Source organism: Anarhichas minor, unplaced genomic scaffold, assembly GCF_050575085.1.
Source record: "Anarhichas minor isolate MPS153535 unplaced genomic scaffold, ASM5057508v1 ptg000014l, whole genome shotgun sequence".
In the NCBI taxonomy this organism is placed as follows: domain Eukaryota; kingdom Metazoa; phylum Chordata; class Actinopteri; order Perciformes; family Anarhichadidae; genus Anarhichas; species Anarhichas minor.
This window is the reverse complement of record NW_027466460.1, coordinates 15943474-15958368: the sequence shown is the minus strand read 5'-3', so window position 1 is coordinate 15958368 and position 14895 is coordinate 15943474. Positions and strand designations below refer to the sequence as shown.

The 14895-nt window shown below is 39.9% G+C and overlaps 1 protein-coding gene across 1 annotated transcript; it reads left to right on the top strand.

Annotated features, from left to right (window-relative positions):
- The first annotated feature begins 588 nt into the window (after nucleotides 1–588).
- LOC142950130 (uncharacterized) lies at nucleotides 589–14839 on the top strand. Its single transcript, XM_076092029.1, has 7 exons — nucleotides 589–700; nucleotides 829–1044; nucleotides 1962–2231; nucleotides 12269–12359; nucleotides 12474–12534; nucleotides 13552–13727; nucleotides 13842–14839. Exons 1-7 carry the CDS (start codon nucleotides 589–591, stop codon nucleotides 13912–13914), a joined length of 999 nt encoding a protein of 332 aa, XP_075948144.1. The 3' UTR covers nucleotides 13915–14839.
- Nucleotides 14840–14895: the final 56 nt, after the last annotated feature.

The window sequence follows — 14895 nt, the reverse complement described above, 5'->3', positions numbered from 1 at the left end:
GACTTCTGACTGTCAGTGATCTGTTATCTACATCACACTATTCTCTCACTCCTCAGTGTTCTGCATCTCTCTACAGTTTCCATTCACTCTGCAGCAGCTGACCACAGACAGAGAACCACAGAGCAAAGAAGACTCTTTATCTCATGAACTGCACCCTTCTAATATTTAAACTTCTGCTGTTTGATCTTGTTCACTGTGTTTAAGTTGACAGGTTCAATACATTGCTGTTCCTTCCAACTGCAGAGATCATGTGTACATCGTTGACTCTTTCTTTACTTCACTACTAATGAGAGTGTGTCCTCTGATGTTGCTCTGAGTCTGACTGTGGTTCCTGATGTGCTCTGTGTTTCAGTGATACAGAGTCAGGATGACTGGGGAGTGACTTACACTCCTACTGAGGTCTGTGCTGTAAAAGGATCAACAGTAGAAATACAATGCAGCTACACATACCCATCTAGAATACAGCACCGTGATATCAGCAACACATTCTGGTTTAAAGAGAAAGATGGTGAACCTGTGAATCTGAGAACAGACTCTGAGTATTCAGGTCGTGTGGAGTACAGATGTTATGAGAAGAAGTGCACTCTGATGATCACAGACCTGAGAGAGAGCGACTCAGCTGAGTACAAGTTCAGGTTCACAACAAACCAACCAGATGAGAAATATACTGGTTCACCTGGAGTCACTCTGTCCGTCACAGGTAACATTTTAATTCACATGTTAATCATCTACAAATGTTCAACATCTAGAAAACTAGAATATAAATATCTCATGTGAATGTTGACAGTTTAATAAAATAACATTTCTGATCCTTCTTCACACTTCCAGGTCTCCAGCTGGAGGTGAGCAGACCAGATTCTACCTGGTCGAAGCTGAAGTGTCTCAGCAGTTGTGTTCTGCCTGAACATCATTCCTACTTCTGGTACAAGAATGAACAGATCATCAGGAAGACAGCATATTCTTCTTATTCAGTCGACTATGGTGATGCAGACAGCTACTCCTGTGCTGTAAGCGGATATGAGGATCAGCGTTCTCCTTCAGTGTGTAAGTTTACTCCACTGTGTCAGCCTGTGGAGGTTCAACAACATCTCATATGGCGGCACCAGACTGGCACTGTATGTGACTTTAGAGGAACCAAAAGTATGAAGCACAACATTCCTCAGGAGGTAGAGCTGTGGTCCACTAACCAGAGGGTCGGTGGTTCAATCCCTGGCCCCTCAGTCTACATGTAGAAGTGTCACACACACACTGACACAAGAATACAATTATAATCACAGCTGTCAACACACTGAAGTCTTCTAAGTCTTAAAGTAGACACAGCTGTTTATTTATGAATTAATGGTGTTATTAAAAGAAACAAAAAGAAAAACTAGAACTAGTAGAAGAAACATAAGAAAAATAATAATCAGATAAACTGTCTGTTGTTTGATTTCTTTTGTTTGTGTTTTATTGGAGTTAATTAAACATGTTTAACTGAGACAGAATGGAAACTGTTCGTCATTCATCATGTTTGTGGTAATAAATCTGAAAACATGAGTGCTGCTACAATAACAGAAACTGGATAAAATAATATGATTTTCATACAGTCTGTTTAGCTGACTCAGCTGAATTATGTACAGAACATAACTAGAAGTGATCAGCCAGCTGGGTGAAGAAACAATCAATAACTCCCTACAACAGCTAGAAGTGAGAGGACAGACTCAGCTAACGACACAAGCAGCATCTAAAGAGAAGAATGTGTGGAGTTGTTGAACATTACAAATGATTAAAGGCTTCTTATTGTCAGTTTACACCAGCAGGAGTCTCACCTGAGACAGCTCCAGGATCAGCACTCTGGACAGCTGCTGTGATACATAATAGAGATAGTCTGAAACAAACAAACTGAAATATTAATAAAAATGGTAAATATTCTATGATAACACATTATAATCTTTAAGTATGTTTATTCTTTTCTCCTCCAGATGCTCCAAAGCTTCCCTCTGTGTCAGTGAGTCCCTCTGCTGAGATAGTGGAGGGCAGTTCAGTGACTCTGACCTGTAGCAGTGATGCTAACCCAGCAGCTAACTACACCTGGTACAAGGAGGATGTAAATCCAGACCCTCCTCCTCTCAGTGGAGAACCTCAGCTTGTCTTCAGCTCCATCCAGTCCTCTGACTCTGGACAGTATTACTGTAGAGCTGAGAACCTGCTGGGGACGAATAGATCTGAATTCATCTCTATTGATGTGAAATGTGAGTGAAATAGATTAACCGTTGGACTCGAGATCCCCCCACGGGGGGCTGTTTTAGAGTGTGCAGCATTCAGCGTGTCGTAGAAAGTATTTTTCATAAAGAAATATGATTATTGCTCCAGACATATTAAATATCGAATTAACGGGAAAAGTCCGAGCAACATCATCATACCAGCCATTGTAAACACTGCAAACACAGTTATACATGAACTAATATCATATCTGGAAGATATCTAGAAGATTTGCCACAATTTTGGCCAAAAATCGACGACCTATGCTCTCTGTATGGATCTCTCATCACGGAGCAGGATCGCACATGGCGGATGAACACATGCAGGAGGGGCACGATTCGACCTGGAAACGCACAGCGGCGTCCAAATTACTCTTTCAAACCGTTCAAAAGTTATGGGTATGCATGCCAACATCAGCCACAGGTCACGAGAAAAAACAATTGGGTAAAAAAACTTACGTTTTGACGGTTTTGGCGATTAAAAACGGATTTATTCCAGCGGATTTCTGCACAGCTCTGCCCGCCATGTTGTGCTGCATGTCTGTGAGTGAGATCAATGCGCTGGCGGAATGAATGACAAAATGGCAGACGATTCTGTGGGGTGGAGCAATCCATGTAGAGAGGGGGGTTCGCCCAGCATTTTGCGATTTTTAGTCAGTAAACAGACCCGGATACGATCAAACACCCCTGCATGGCTCTCGTTGGACTATCCCACATCTAAAAATGTCTCACACGAGTAAATCGGCCTTACCAGGGTCACATGACACACATTATGAGCCATTTATTGTTATGAATGACAGATATGACACATCATAACTGCTCAAAATTATTTAAAAAATCTTTTTATCCTCCCTAAAAGTAACCGATATGAGAAAACTCTTAAATTATAAAAAAAACACTGTATTTTTTGAACAGACAATAACAATAATTCAGCTGAATGGATAGAGCTCTTTCCCCACAGATGGTTCGGAGGTCTAACAACAAGGAATAGTTTAACAGAGTATATATGCACATTATCTCGTCTCCAACCCCTTCACAGATGTCCGCCTCTGCCTGCCGATGCATCCAACAAGGCCGAGGTCAGAGCCTTGGTATTGTTTTCGTGGGAAGAGGGTTTAATTGGTGAGATCAGGATGACACGACAGCAAGCCAGACATGAAAATACCTTCGATATGATAGCATTTATTATTTAGGTTTAAATGAGTCTGGTTGGCCTTGTCTGCATATGTTCAGGTTTAAGCGATACAAGTTATAACTAAAAGAACAATATGATACATTTCCACAACACTTTTAACTTCTACAACCGGGTTCATACCATCATTGGTCATGAAAAACATAAGAGACGGTCAAAATAACACTAATATCTTATAATGTGGCGTCATCCCACAATGTGAGAGGAATTTTGAGTTACATTTTGTTGTGATGCATGTGGGAGGCCACAGAAACGGACCACGAAGAGGAAACGTGTTTCATGTTCAGGTCTATTAGTGGTTACTTTAGCTTTCTTTAGATTTCTACGTTCACATAGTAACCACAGTACAATAACTGGCCTCTACACAAAGATTCATAAGTTGTCTCTCTCTTCTCCTCCAGATGCTCCAAAGCTTCCCTCTGTGTCAGTGAGTCCCTCTGCTGAGATAGTGGAGGGCAGTTCAGTGACTCTGACCTGTAGCAGTGATGCTAACCCAGCAGCTAACTACACCTGGTACAAGGAGGATGAAGACTCACCAAAAGCATCAGGACAGATCTTCATCATCACTGACTTCAGAGCTGAACACAGTGGGAGTTATTACTGTGAAGCCCAGAACATGAGAGGACGTAGTAACTCCACCTTACATCTGACTGTTGTATCAGGTGAGTTTCTTCATGACACTAATCGTCTGATTAACAAACAGCATCGTCTGATAAGTTTATTCATGAATCAAACCGTTCTAATAAGGTAAAGTGTTGTTTATCTAATAACTGTCTGTCTCCAGTTCTAGATAAAACAGCAATGATCATACGTAACACCAGGTTGACTCTGGTGGTTGTGATTCCGATTTCTCTGCTTCTCTTTTGTCTGTGGAAGAGGTAAAACTACAAGAACTAATCCTCACTGATCTTTCACTTTGAATACTTCCTTTAATAGTTTTGGAGTTGTCATTAAATGTTTAATTCATTCATTTGTGGTCTTTGTATGATGTTGGATTCAATCCAGGAAGAAGAAAGCTCTGAGCTCCACCACTGAACCACATGAACCCATAGAGACTGTGGAGGTGAGAGAGACATTTGTCCTCAGTGACAGAACTCACCAAAGGGTCATTGTTTGTTCTTATTATGAGGTCATCAAGATAATTAACACCTAACTTTATTAGTAATCTTTATTTTTATGAACCACCTATGTGTATTTACCCTCAAATATTTTACAACCACGTTTACTACAAATGTTCTTCTGCTGTCAGACGTTCAGGTTTCATACAGCTGAAAGCTCGACAGTCAGTTGTATCTGAAGTCCATCTGTGAGGCCTTTGACTCTCATCTTGTCGTCTCTCTCCATCAGTTGGACTCTGATCCTGAGTATGGGAACATCTCAAACACTGCAGCACAGACAGAAGACTCAGAGGAGCAGGAAGACCGGGTGTGAAGGTCAGACAGGTTTCAGTCTGCTGCATCGGGAAAATAAAAACAACTCAGAATAACTTCCTACTTCCATTTCTGAGAAATAAGTTCATGTGGTTTTCTTCAGATGCAGTTAAACCAGAGGGAGACTCACCTGGATGGAGACAGAGAGAAGTGCACTGAAGTGGACCTATTGACCTTCAATATACTAAGTTATTATCTGAGGACTTATAGTTATATAGTCTAACTATAGTTTTTGTTTTATTATCTTAGCTCTTGAATCGCTCTTTTTAATTGTATTTAAATGTTCTTTTATTATTCATTTCTTTGCACTTTGTGATGTTTTATGTAAAGTGCTTTAAATTTCCTTGTAGCTGAAATGTGCTTTATAGATAAACTTGCTTTGACATGTCAGTTTTCGGTAACAGCGACATGTAGCAGAATATTCATAATGCATGCTTTATGTACCTGTGCAGGTGCATTATACATGTACATGATTTAACTTTAATATAATAAATGGCTTTTATGAAATACTGATTGTCATCACGTCTGTCTGAGCAGATAAATCCATTAAAGTCTGTTCAACTCAGTTATTGAAGCAAAAACATACCTAAATACAATAAAAGTTACCACTAGATAATGACAGTTGTATATTTAAACATAACATTTCAGAAAACTTTAAATACAAACAATAATAGTCTTAATGTGAGTAATAAACTGGTGTAGTTTGATGGTGATATCTATGAGTTAATTATTTGACCCTATTCACCTGTAGTGTCTCCACTTAAACATTCTCGAGTACATTTTTGATCCAATGAGTGAATGAGGTGAGTTTTATTTTGTCGTCTCTCCTCAACAGTTAGACTCTTGTCCTGCGTGTGAAGACGTCTCAGACTTAAAGACGTCACAATTAAAGGAATCGTGAACTCAAAAATCAGCATAAAGAGAATGACGGTACTCAGCTTCCGTGATACATCATGAATATAAGTTCGATAATTTAACTTCAGATTAGATTTAAAACGCCACCAAAGTTTGGAAAAACAGGGAAAACTTCTAAATGTGATATTAATAAATTAATTCTCAATCTCAGGGTTGCTACGGAGTTCTTCTCAAGGTGTACAGGGAGCGATTATTTAATACACACACAAATCAAATGATCAAGTTCTTTATAAGTGAAGTATTTATTAGACTAACTGCATCACTAAACTACTAACAATAATACCATCGTTAGAATAACCGATAAAACTAAAACGTGAACGGAATGGAATGATGAAAGATGCAATGAAATAACGATGAACAACAAATAAATGAATGGGATTGCATGTAACCAGGTAGAATCAGTGACTCACACCTTTGATCACTGTCTATCAATTAAATCTGTCAATTGACATTTTTACATTAAATTTAGTTCAAGAGATTTATGTACTGCCCGCTCCCCCCCTCCGGGGGTAAGATCGGGAGGGGAGAACGTCTCCCCCTAAGACTCCAAACTGAGACTAGGATTCAGGTACATGTTAATATGCATCCAGACTCAGTTTCCTTAAGTCGTTATTTTACAATTGGATGTGTCCCTGTGTCCCTCAGGAACGTAGACGTTCGTCAAAAATGTTGGGTCATAAAACCTTGTAGGTTCAGCCTTAACGAAGACTTATAGTTCATAAATCGGGTTGAGTGTCAAGATTGACCCCAAATCTTATCTCGAGTCGGTCCAGGCACTTGGTAACATGAGAGTTCATCCATTAAGTGACCTATAGTTCCTGAGAGCAGTCTCTGGACAACGTTTATCAGTTCAGATTGTGTCTTTATTGTTATTATCACATATCCGTGGACGTTTGCTACACTATAATGTATATGATTGTAGTTCAAGACCTTTGTGGTCTCTACAACATGACTCCTACTGCCTTTAGTGATCACCTGTCTTTTCCTCTACGAGATGGTGACGAGATGACTCCCCGTCATTTCAGCTGCGCAACTGCAGCACAAACGGCTGCAAGATTGACTTCTTCATTGCCGCTTATGTATTTAGAGGCCTCAATGTGTTGATGCACATTTTAACGTAAAGAGGAAGGAAGCCAGGCAGGCGTTTTAACAGCTTGATAACTGTTTAACATAACTGAACCAACACCAGAAGACACAAGCTGACTTCAAAGACAACACCCTCCTTTTTAAAGTAGAATGTTTGTGGTGACTTACTGACATAAAGTGTTCCTGATCTACCTGCTGATTTAACAGAGAGGAGCAGCTATGAGTTCAACAGCAGCAGCCGCTGGATTTGTTGTCTTCCTTCTCTCTGTACAAGGTACTGTACATCTACATTTATATTGTGAGGCCGTTAGTGCTCCTCAGGACAACAGAGGAAGCTGTGTTTTCAGTTCATAAACACATCTGATGTTATAAAATGTGGTGCAACATTGACTTTTCTTTCTTTAGATTGAAGTGTTTACAGGACGACCAACACAGAGCTGTTTTTAACAGCAGCAGCATCTCTGTACACTTGTACCTTAACATCATAAACTGTATAAACTGAAGAATCGTGCTCCATTAAAGACAGTAAAGTTGTGTTTATGTGGATGAAAGTAATGACTGTACGAACATTAACATGATCTCTCTGTGGAACTTCCTCTAATCGTTCAGCGTTTCATTCGACCACATTTAGAGGCTGTTAGCTCTCTGATAGCATATTTAATACAGGAACTATAACATGAGTGCGTATCATGTCTTTCAAGTCACACAACATACTCACTGTAGGAGTTGCAAAGTCGACAACAAAACTTAAAGTTGCACTAATGAAAGTCTTTATATAAACAATGGGTCAAAGGACTTTATGATGACAAAAGAGTTTCCTGTAGTAACAAAGCCGCAGTTCAACTCAGCTCTACAGTGTTTTAGTGTGTTTTAGCTCTTTGGCACACAACTCAACTGTTTTATTTAATTCTCACTGCTCTTATCAGCCATGTTCATAGCAGACTATTGTGTTGACTGTGATTATTGACTTACATTCATTAAATGTCCAGAAACACAACTCTAAATAAATGCTTGTGTTGTTCTGTATCTGCTGGTTTTGCAAATAAGGACCAAATCAACTGTAAAATAAGACAATATGTCCATGTTGTCTTTACAGCTTGTTGTGCTGCATCTCTTTGAAGTCATTTTGTGTCTCATTGTGGATGTTTTGCACCTTTTTGAAGTAGTTTTGTGTTTCCTTCTTTGCATTTTGAGTCTCTTTTGGTTCACGTCTCTTCAAATGACATTTTGTAGGTGAAGGCCAGAGGGTTCCCCTGACACTTACAGACCCTGGGCCTGTGCCCAATTGACACATTCTTTGATGCATCCATGATTGTAGCTTTGACAAACTTTGTGTTTGAAACAAAAATAAAACACAAAACAAATGTGTGGACATACGTGCAGAGACACACCTGTCAATGAGGAGCCATGTAGGTGTAACATGCAGGATGTTCAGGCTATTCCCCCAGATCTTCCAACCAATTAGACTCTAGTGCAACAACAACAAAGACTTGAACCTTAAAGAGTTCAACCTGCAAACACAGAACAAGCAGAGAGCTCTGCTGCCTGGAGCTGAACTCTCTCACTATTTTTGTCTGTTTCTTTTTGCGGATTAGGGAAGTGTTACGATTAATGAATTCACTGCCAGATGCTGCAAATTTAGATTTTTGATAAGAGCACTTGTGTTCTGTGGTGGAAAAAAAATCTTTTTAACCTCTCTGTGAGAAATAATCACGATGGACCTTCTTGAAGTATTAAAAACATATTTAATGAACAGACACTTCAATCATAATTCAGCTGAATGGATAGAGCTCTTTCCCCACGGATGGTTCGGAGGTCTAACCCTAATAAAAAATAAAACAGAGTATATATGCGCGTTATCTCGTCTCCTCTCCCTTCACCCTCCCCCTCGCAGATGTTGTTGGCCGCTGCACCCACCAAGGCCAGGTTCCCAGCCTTTCCGTGGGAAGAGGGTTAGGGTGGTATAGGCAGGTTTAAGCAATACAAGTTATAACTAAAAGAACCATATGATAAATTTCCACAACATGTTCGTGTTGACTTTTGAAAGCCATCACCAGTCAAATGCTAAAAAGATGCTATCTGTCAGTGATCTGTTGTCTACATCACACTATTCTCTCACTCCTCAGTGTTCTGCATCTCTCTACAGTTTCCATTCACTCTGCAGCAGCTGACCACAGACAGAGAACCACAGAGCAAAGAAGACTCTTTATCTCATGAACTGCACCCTTCTAATATTTAAACTTCTGCTGTTTGATCTTGTTCACTGTGTTTAAGTTGACAGGTTCAATACATTGCTGTTCCTTCCAACTGCAGAGATCATGTGTACATCGTTGACTCTTTCTTTACTTCACTACTAATGAGAGTGTGTCCTCTGATGTTGCTCTGAGTCTGACTGTGGTTCCTGATGTGCTCTGTGTTTCAGTGATACAGAGTCAGGATGGCTGGGGAGTGACTTACACTTCTACTGAGGTCTGTGCTGTAAAAGGATCAACATTAGAAATACACTGCAGCTACACATACCCATCTAGAATACTGCACCATGATATCAGCAACACATTCTGGTTTACTAAAGAGAAAGATGGTGAACCTGTGAGTCTGAGAACAGACTCTGAGTATTCAGGTCGTGTGCAGTACAGATGTTATGAGAAGAAGTGCACTCTGAGAATCACAGACCTGAGAGAGAGCGACTCAGCTGAGTACAAGTTCAGGTTCATGACAAACCAACCAGATGAGAAATATACTGGTTCACCTGGAGTCACTCTGTCATTCACAGGTAATATTTTAATTCACATGTTAATCATCTACAAATGTTCAACATCTAGAAAACTAGGATATAAATGTCTTGTGTGAATGTTGACAGTTTAATAAAATAACATTTCTGTTCCTTCTTCACAGATCCAGGTCTCCAGGTGGAGGTGAGCAGATATGATTCTACCTGGTCGGAGCTGAAGTGTCTCAGCAGTTGTGTTCTGCCTTATTATCCTTCCTACTTCTGGTACAAGAATGGACATTACATCAACACAGGATCTTCTCTTTTCGTCATCTTTGGTTCATCAGACAGCTACTCCTGTGCTGTAAGAGGATATGAGGATCAGCGTTCTCCTTCAGTGTGTAAGTTTACTCCACTGTGTCAGCCTGTGGAGGTTCAACAACATCTCATATGGCGGCACCAGACTGGCACTGTATGTGACTTTAGAGGAACCAAAAGTATGAAGCACAACATTCCTCAGGAGGTAGAGCTGTGGTCCACTAACCAGAGGGTCGGTGGTTCAATCCCTGGCCCCTCAGTCTACATGTAGAAGTGTCACACACACACTGACACAAGAATACAATTATAATCACAGCTGTAAACACACTGAAGTCTTCTAAGTCTTAAAGTAGACACAGCTGTTTATTTATGAATTAATGGTGTTATTAAAGGAAACAAAAATAAAAACTAGAACTAGTAGAAGAAACTGGATAAAATAATATGATTTTCATACAGTCTGTTTAGCTGACTCAGCTGAATTATGTACAGAACATAACTAGAAGTGATCAGCCAGCTGGGTGAAGAAACAATCAATAACTCCCTACAACAGCTAGAAGTGAGAGGACAGACTCAGCTAACGACACAAGCAGCATCTAAAGAGAAGAATGTGTGGAGTTGTTGAACATTACAAATGATTAAAGGCTTCTTATTGTCAGTTTACACCAGCAGGAGTCTCACCTGAGACAGCTCCAGGATCAGCACTCTGGACAGCTGCTGTGATACATAATAGAGATAGTCTGAAACAAAGAAACTGAAATATTAATTAAAATAATAAATATTCTATGATAACATTATAACCTTTAAGTATGTTTATTCTTTTCTCCTCCAGATGCTCCAAAGCTTCCCTCTGTGTCAGTGAGTCCCTCTGCTGAGATAGTGGAGGGCAGTTCAGTGACTCTGACCTGTAGCAGTGATGCTAACCCAGCAGCTAACTACATCAAGTGGTACAAGGTTGGAATTCAACACCATCTCAGTGACAATTCTAAGCTCGTCTTCAGCTCCATCCAGTCCTCTGACTCTGGACAGTATTACTGTAGAGCTGAGAACCTGCTGGGATGGAGGACGTCTGAATACATCAATGTTCATGTGAAATGTGAGTAAAATACAGGTAATAAGGAGCAGACACAATCAATCTGTCAAATTGTTTGCTCTTTATCAAAAGGAGCACTAAACATGAAGTAGAGTTTAGGCTTAAAATGTTCAACAAGAAACCTACAAACTGTTGAGTTTTAAAAAGTTAACTTTTATTAAGCCTGTGGTGTCTAAATAAAGATTCTATTGATCAACTTATAATAATCTATATTCATTTCCAGATGCTCCAAAGCTTCCCTCTGTGTCAGTGAGTCCCTCTGCTGAGATAGTGGAGGGCAGTTCAGTGACTCTGACCTGTAGCAGTGATGCTAACCCAGCAGCTAACTACACCTGGTACAAGGAGGATGAAGACTCACCAAAAGCATCAGGACAGATCTTCATCATCACTGACTTCAGAGCTGAACATAGTGGGAATTATTACTGTGAAGCCCAGAACATGAGAGGACGTAGTAACTCCTCCTCATACCTGGTTGCTGTGTCAGGTAAATCATACATGAAGGGTATTCACTTAGACATTATCTTAACAATCCAGTTAAGCAAACGCCTCTTTTAGCTCATTTCTGTAACCAGTGTAGCATTAAAGCATGGTGGAATTAGCAAGCTTGCTAATTAGTCAGCCGTATGCTAGTTAGCTAGCTTGTTTGCTAATTCCACCATGCTTTAATGCTACACTGGTTACAGAAAATAACCAAAGCAAAGTTGTAACTCATCCGTTGATAGCATTGTGCTTTCTTACACTGTAACAAGAGTGTGTGGATGAAGCATTAAGTATTATAGTATTTTTTGGGGGGGTAGGTTGTTACTCCAAAATGGCCGCCGGTCTCATCCACCTACGTTGTTTTGAATGTGAATGTCCGTTCTACTCGTGTTTTATTTCTATGTGATGTTCAACTCAACTGCTTCACACTCGCCCTGGAAGTCACAAATGGATAAAGAAGTTTATCATCTGCATAGAGCAGATCCTGAGGTTCTAGAGATTCTGTTACACTTTGTTAAACGTCTTGTTTTTGTCCTGTTGTTAACTCCTGAATTCATCTTCCATATGTAATATATATTTTTTATATTTTCTTTCCTATATAGCAAATTTGGACTACAATCTAAATTTCAATGTGCAACCCTGTCGTACAGTGACAAATAAAACCCTTGTAACCTTGTGAGATACATTTCATATTATGGGGCAAGAAAAACAAGCAAAAGTTGAGGTTATACGTCTTTATTTAGAATGCTTCTGTCTGAATATAATCTTCTTGAAAATGATCAGTTTCTAATTGTTCTGTTTGATCAGTTTCTCCAGTTTCATTGACAGCAGTAGCTGTTGGATCAACCACTGCTATTTTCCTGGCTATCATAATCCTCGCTGCCTTCCTATTGATTAGGTGAGCAGTTCAGCTTTACTGTGATTATATTCAGTAATGCATCTTACAATCGCTCAGTTGTTGACTAACTTTATTTGATGATTCATATCTTTGTTCATTTATTGTTCTCTCCAGAAGAAAGAGGTCCTCGACACAAACCAGCCAGTCTGGAGACGGACCAGACAACAGCGCTCAGGTGAGGAAGAAGAGCTCAGGTGTCTCTAAGACTTCACTTTAAAGCACGTTTGAATAGTCATCATGTCTTCTTCAAGTCTTCATGTCCCTATTTGGATACTGTCATCATTTCCAAAATGGTGAACCTATATGTGCATGTCACACCCTGGTTATCTTGATTTTTTTGAAATAGACTAGACTTTGGTTTGAGCATATTTGTAATAAATGACACTGTGTGTACATTGCCCTTCTTAGTTTAAACACTAGATGTCGCTGCCATTTTGAACAACTGCTCTACATTTATTACTATGAAAACCTTTACTTCAGTTTATCAGGTAAACATGGTGGAACTAAAAAGATGGAAGATAGCAAGCGAGTGGCAAAAATGATGTAAAGTCAGTACTCTTTCACTGAAGTCAAGAGGAAGTGTGTTACTATAAAACTAAACATCAGTCCCACATTTCATACATTTGTACAAATGTTGTTTTCTGGTCTAGAATCAGTGATTTTCTTGCAGTGTGACTGGTTGAAAACGACACATTTACTGTTGTTTGGCTTGTGACTCCTTCTGGTTTTCTATATACGACCCACAATCAAAGACGTTTGTCCACCCCGGCTTTATCCAGCCTTTCTCTGTCTTAAGCTATGAGGTGCTGAGACAGAGACACTGTTATCAACACTGTAGGTGGTGTGGCTTTGGCCCTTTCATTGTTGGGGGATTTACAGGTCTCCATCCACAGATACATGTTAACAGTTTGTAGATGAAGGGAAACTTCATGAACCTCTGCTGGTGACCAGGAGGTATTACAACGACTAAAAGAGAACTCAAGACCTGTGCTTCACTTTTTGACTTTGAATCTGAGGTTTGATGCCACAACATGAGAACTTTGAATGAATGTTGACGAAATAATTGCAGAACAAGCCCCCCCCCCCCCCCACACCTTTAACCCTGCAGATGTTTTACTATCTGGTCATTTGTATTACAGGCCAACAACAAATGTACTTAATAGGTGCTTAATACTCTTGTTTATTGGTGCAGAGCTCACCAGCGGAGCAGCAGGAAGAGCTTTGCTATGCCAGCGTGAGCTTCTCTAGAAACCAGGAAGATCTTCTCTACTCCAACATCAGGCCAGCTCGGCCCCACAGACGCAAGGAGGAAGAGGAGGACGTGGAGTACACAAGGGTCAACTTTAAGAGTGCCAGTGCTGCCAACGAGTGAGTCTGTTCAATCTGTCTCTGCTGCACGACGTTTGCAGCGGTCGTTGCTTTTATTGCTGTTTAAACCTGTTCTTAGTTAATATTGTGAGCTTTACTGTTTGTCATTCACAGATCAAGATGTCAAGAAGCTGTGGGTGATTTATCTGCACTGTACAGCACAGTCAGCCAACAACCAAGAGCATGAACACATCACGGATCTGTGCTCTGTTACTTTACAGTGTTGAAGCAGATTAAACACACATGGATGAATGTTAGGTTTGACTTACTGTATTAACCATCGTTAAGACTTCCAGCAGAGAACTAGTATCAGTGAACCAATGGGTGGTCAGCTTGTGATTTATAAATAGCCTTCTAATACAGAATTAGCTTAAAAATGTTATTAAGGAGTAATATCTTACTGCCAGTTCTAGAAAAGCATCTTATCAAGTACATTTCTCTGTAAACAGTCTTTACTACTCTCTGCTCTGCTGTTCTTTTTAGATGAATTACATGTTTTTGTTTAAAATATTGCCAATATTCTTTCGCTCATTTTCTTACTTCAGGTGCATCACAAGTAAGTGTTTTGTTTAAATACTCGTCTCTCAACTTAAAGGTGCAAAATTGGACATTCAGAGCATTAATATAGCATCAAACAACTATTGTCTATGTGAAGATATAGTGGAGTAATGTCAACCTGAGCAGAGAATGAAGTCACTCTCTCTCTCTGTGTGTTGATATCGAGCCGGGCCGGCAGGGTGTGAACTTCAGTGCATTTTAGTGCATTTGAGCGCGTCCCACTGGTTAAGTAATCAGCACCGCTCTGCACTGCTCTCAAACGGCGGTTACAGCTGATAACACCGTTCCAAGCTTAACATTGTTAGCTCTGTCAGCACTGTTGTTGTTGTGTGAACCTGTTGCACCCTTGTTGCCATATTGAGAGGCGTGCGGAGGCGATCCTTCAATCATACATTTGTTCTGAGTTTGTAATTCAGCACCTTTAAATGTTTTTTTACAGTGTGGTTTTGTACTTTTATTCTCTGGCTACAGTTTGTTAAATGTATGTGATAGTACTGATTTGTATTGTTTAAATAACTTGATATTTGATTAAATAAAGATATTCAGTCAGTCAATTGTTCCAGCTGTCAACATGTTTATGCTAGGTGGTAAAAGTTTAACTACGGGGAAC

What these genes read in the sequence shown, in the direction of transcription:
- LOC142950130 (XM_076092029.1), top strand. Translation starts at nt 589, where the DNA reads ATGATCACAGACCTGAGAGAGAGCGACTCAGCTGAGTACAAGTTCAGG. An exon ending in TCAGCGTTCTCCTTCAGTGT is followed by an intron (nt 1,045 to 1,961) that starts GTAAGTTTACTC and finishes TTTCTCCTCCAG; the next exon opens with ATGCTCCAAAGCTTCCCTCT. An exon ending in GACCAGACAACAGCGCTCAG is followed by an intron (nt 12,535 to 13,551) that starts GTGAGGAAGAAG and finishes TTATTGGTGCAG; the next exon opens with AGCTCACCAGCGGAGCAGCA.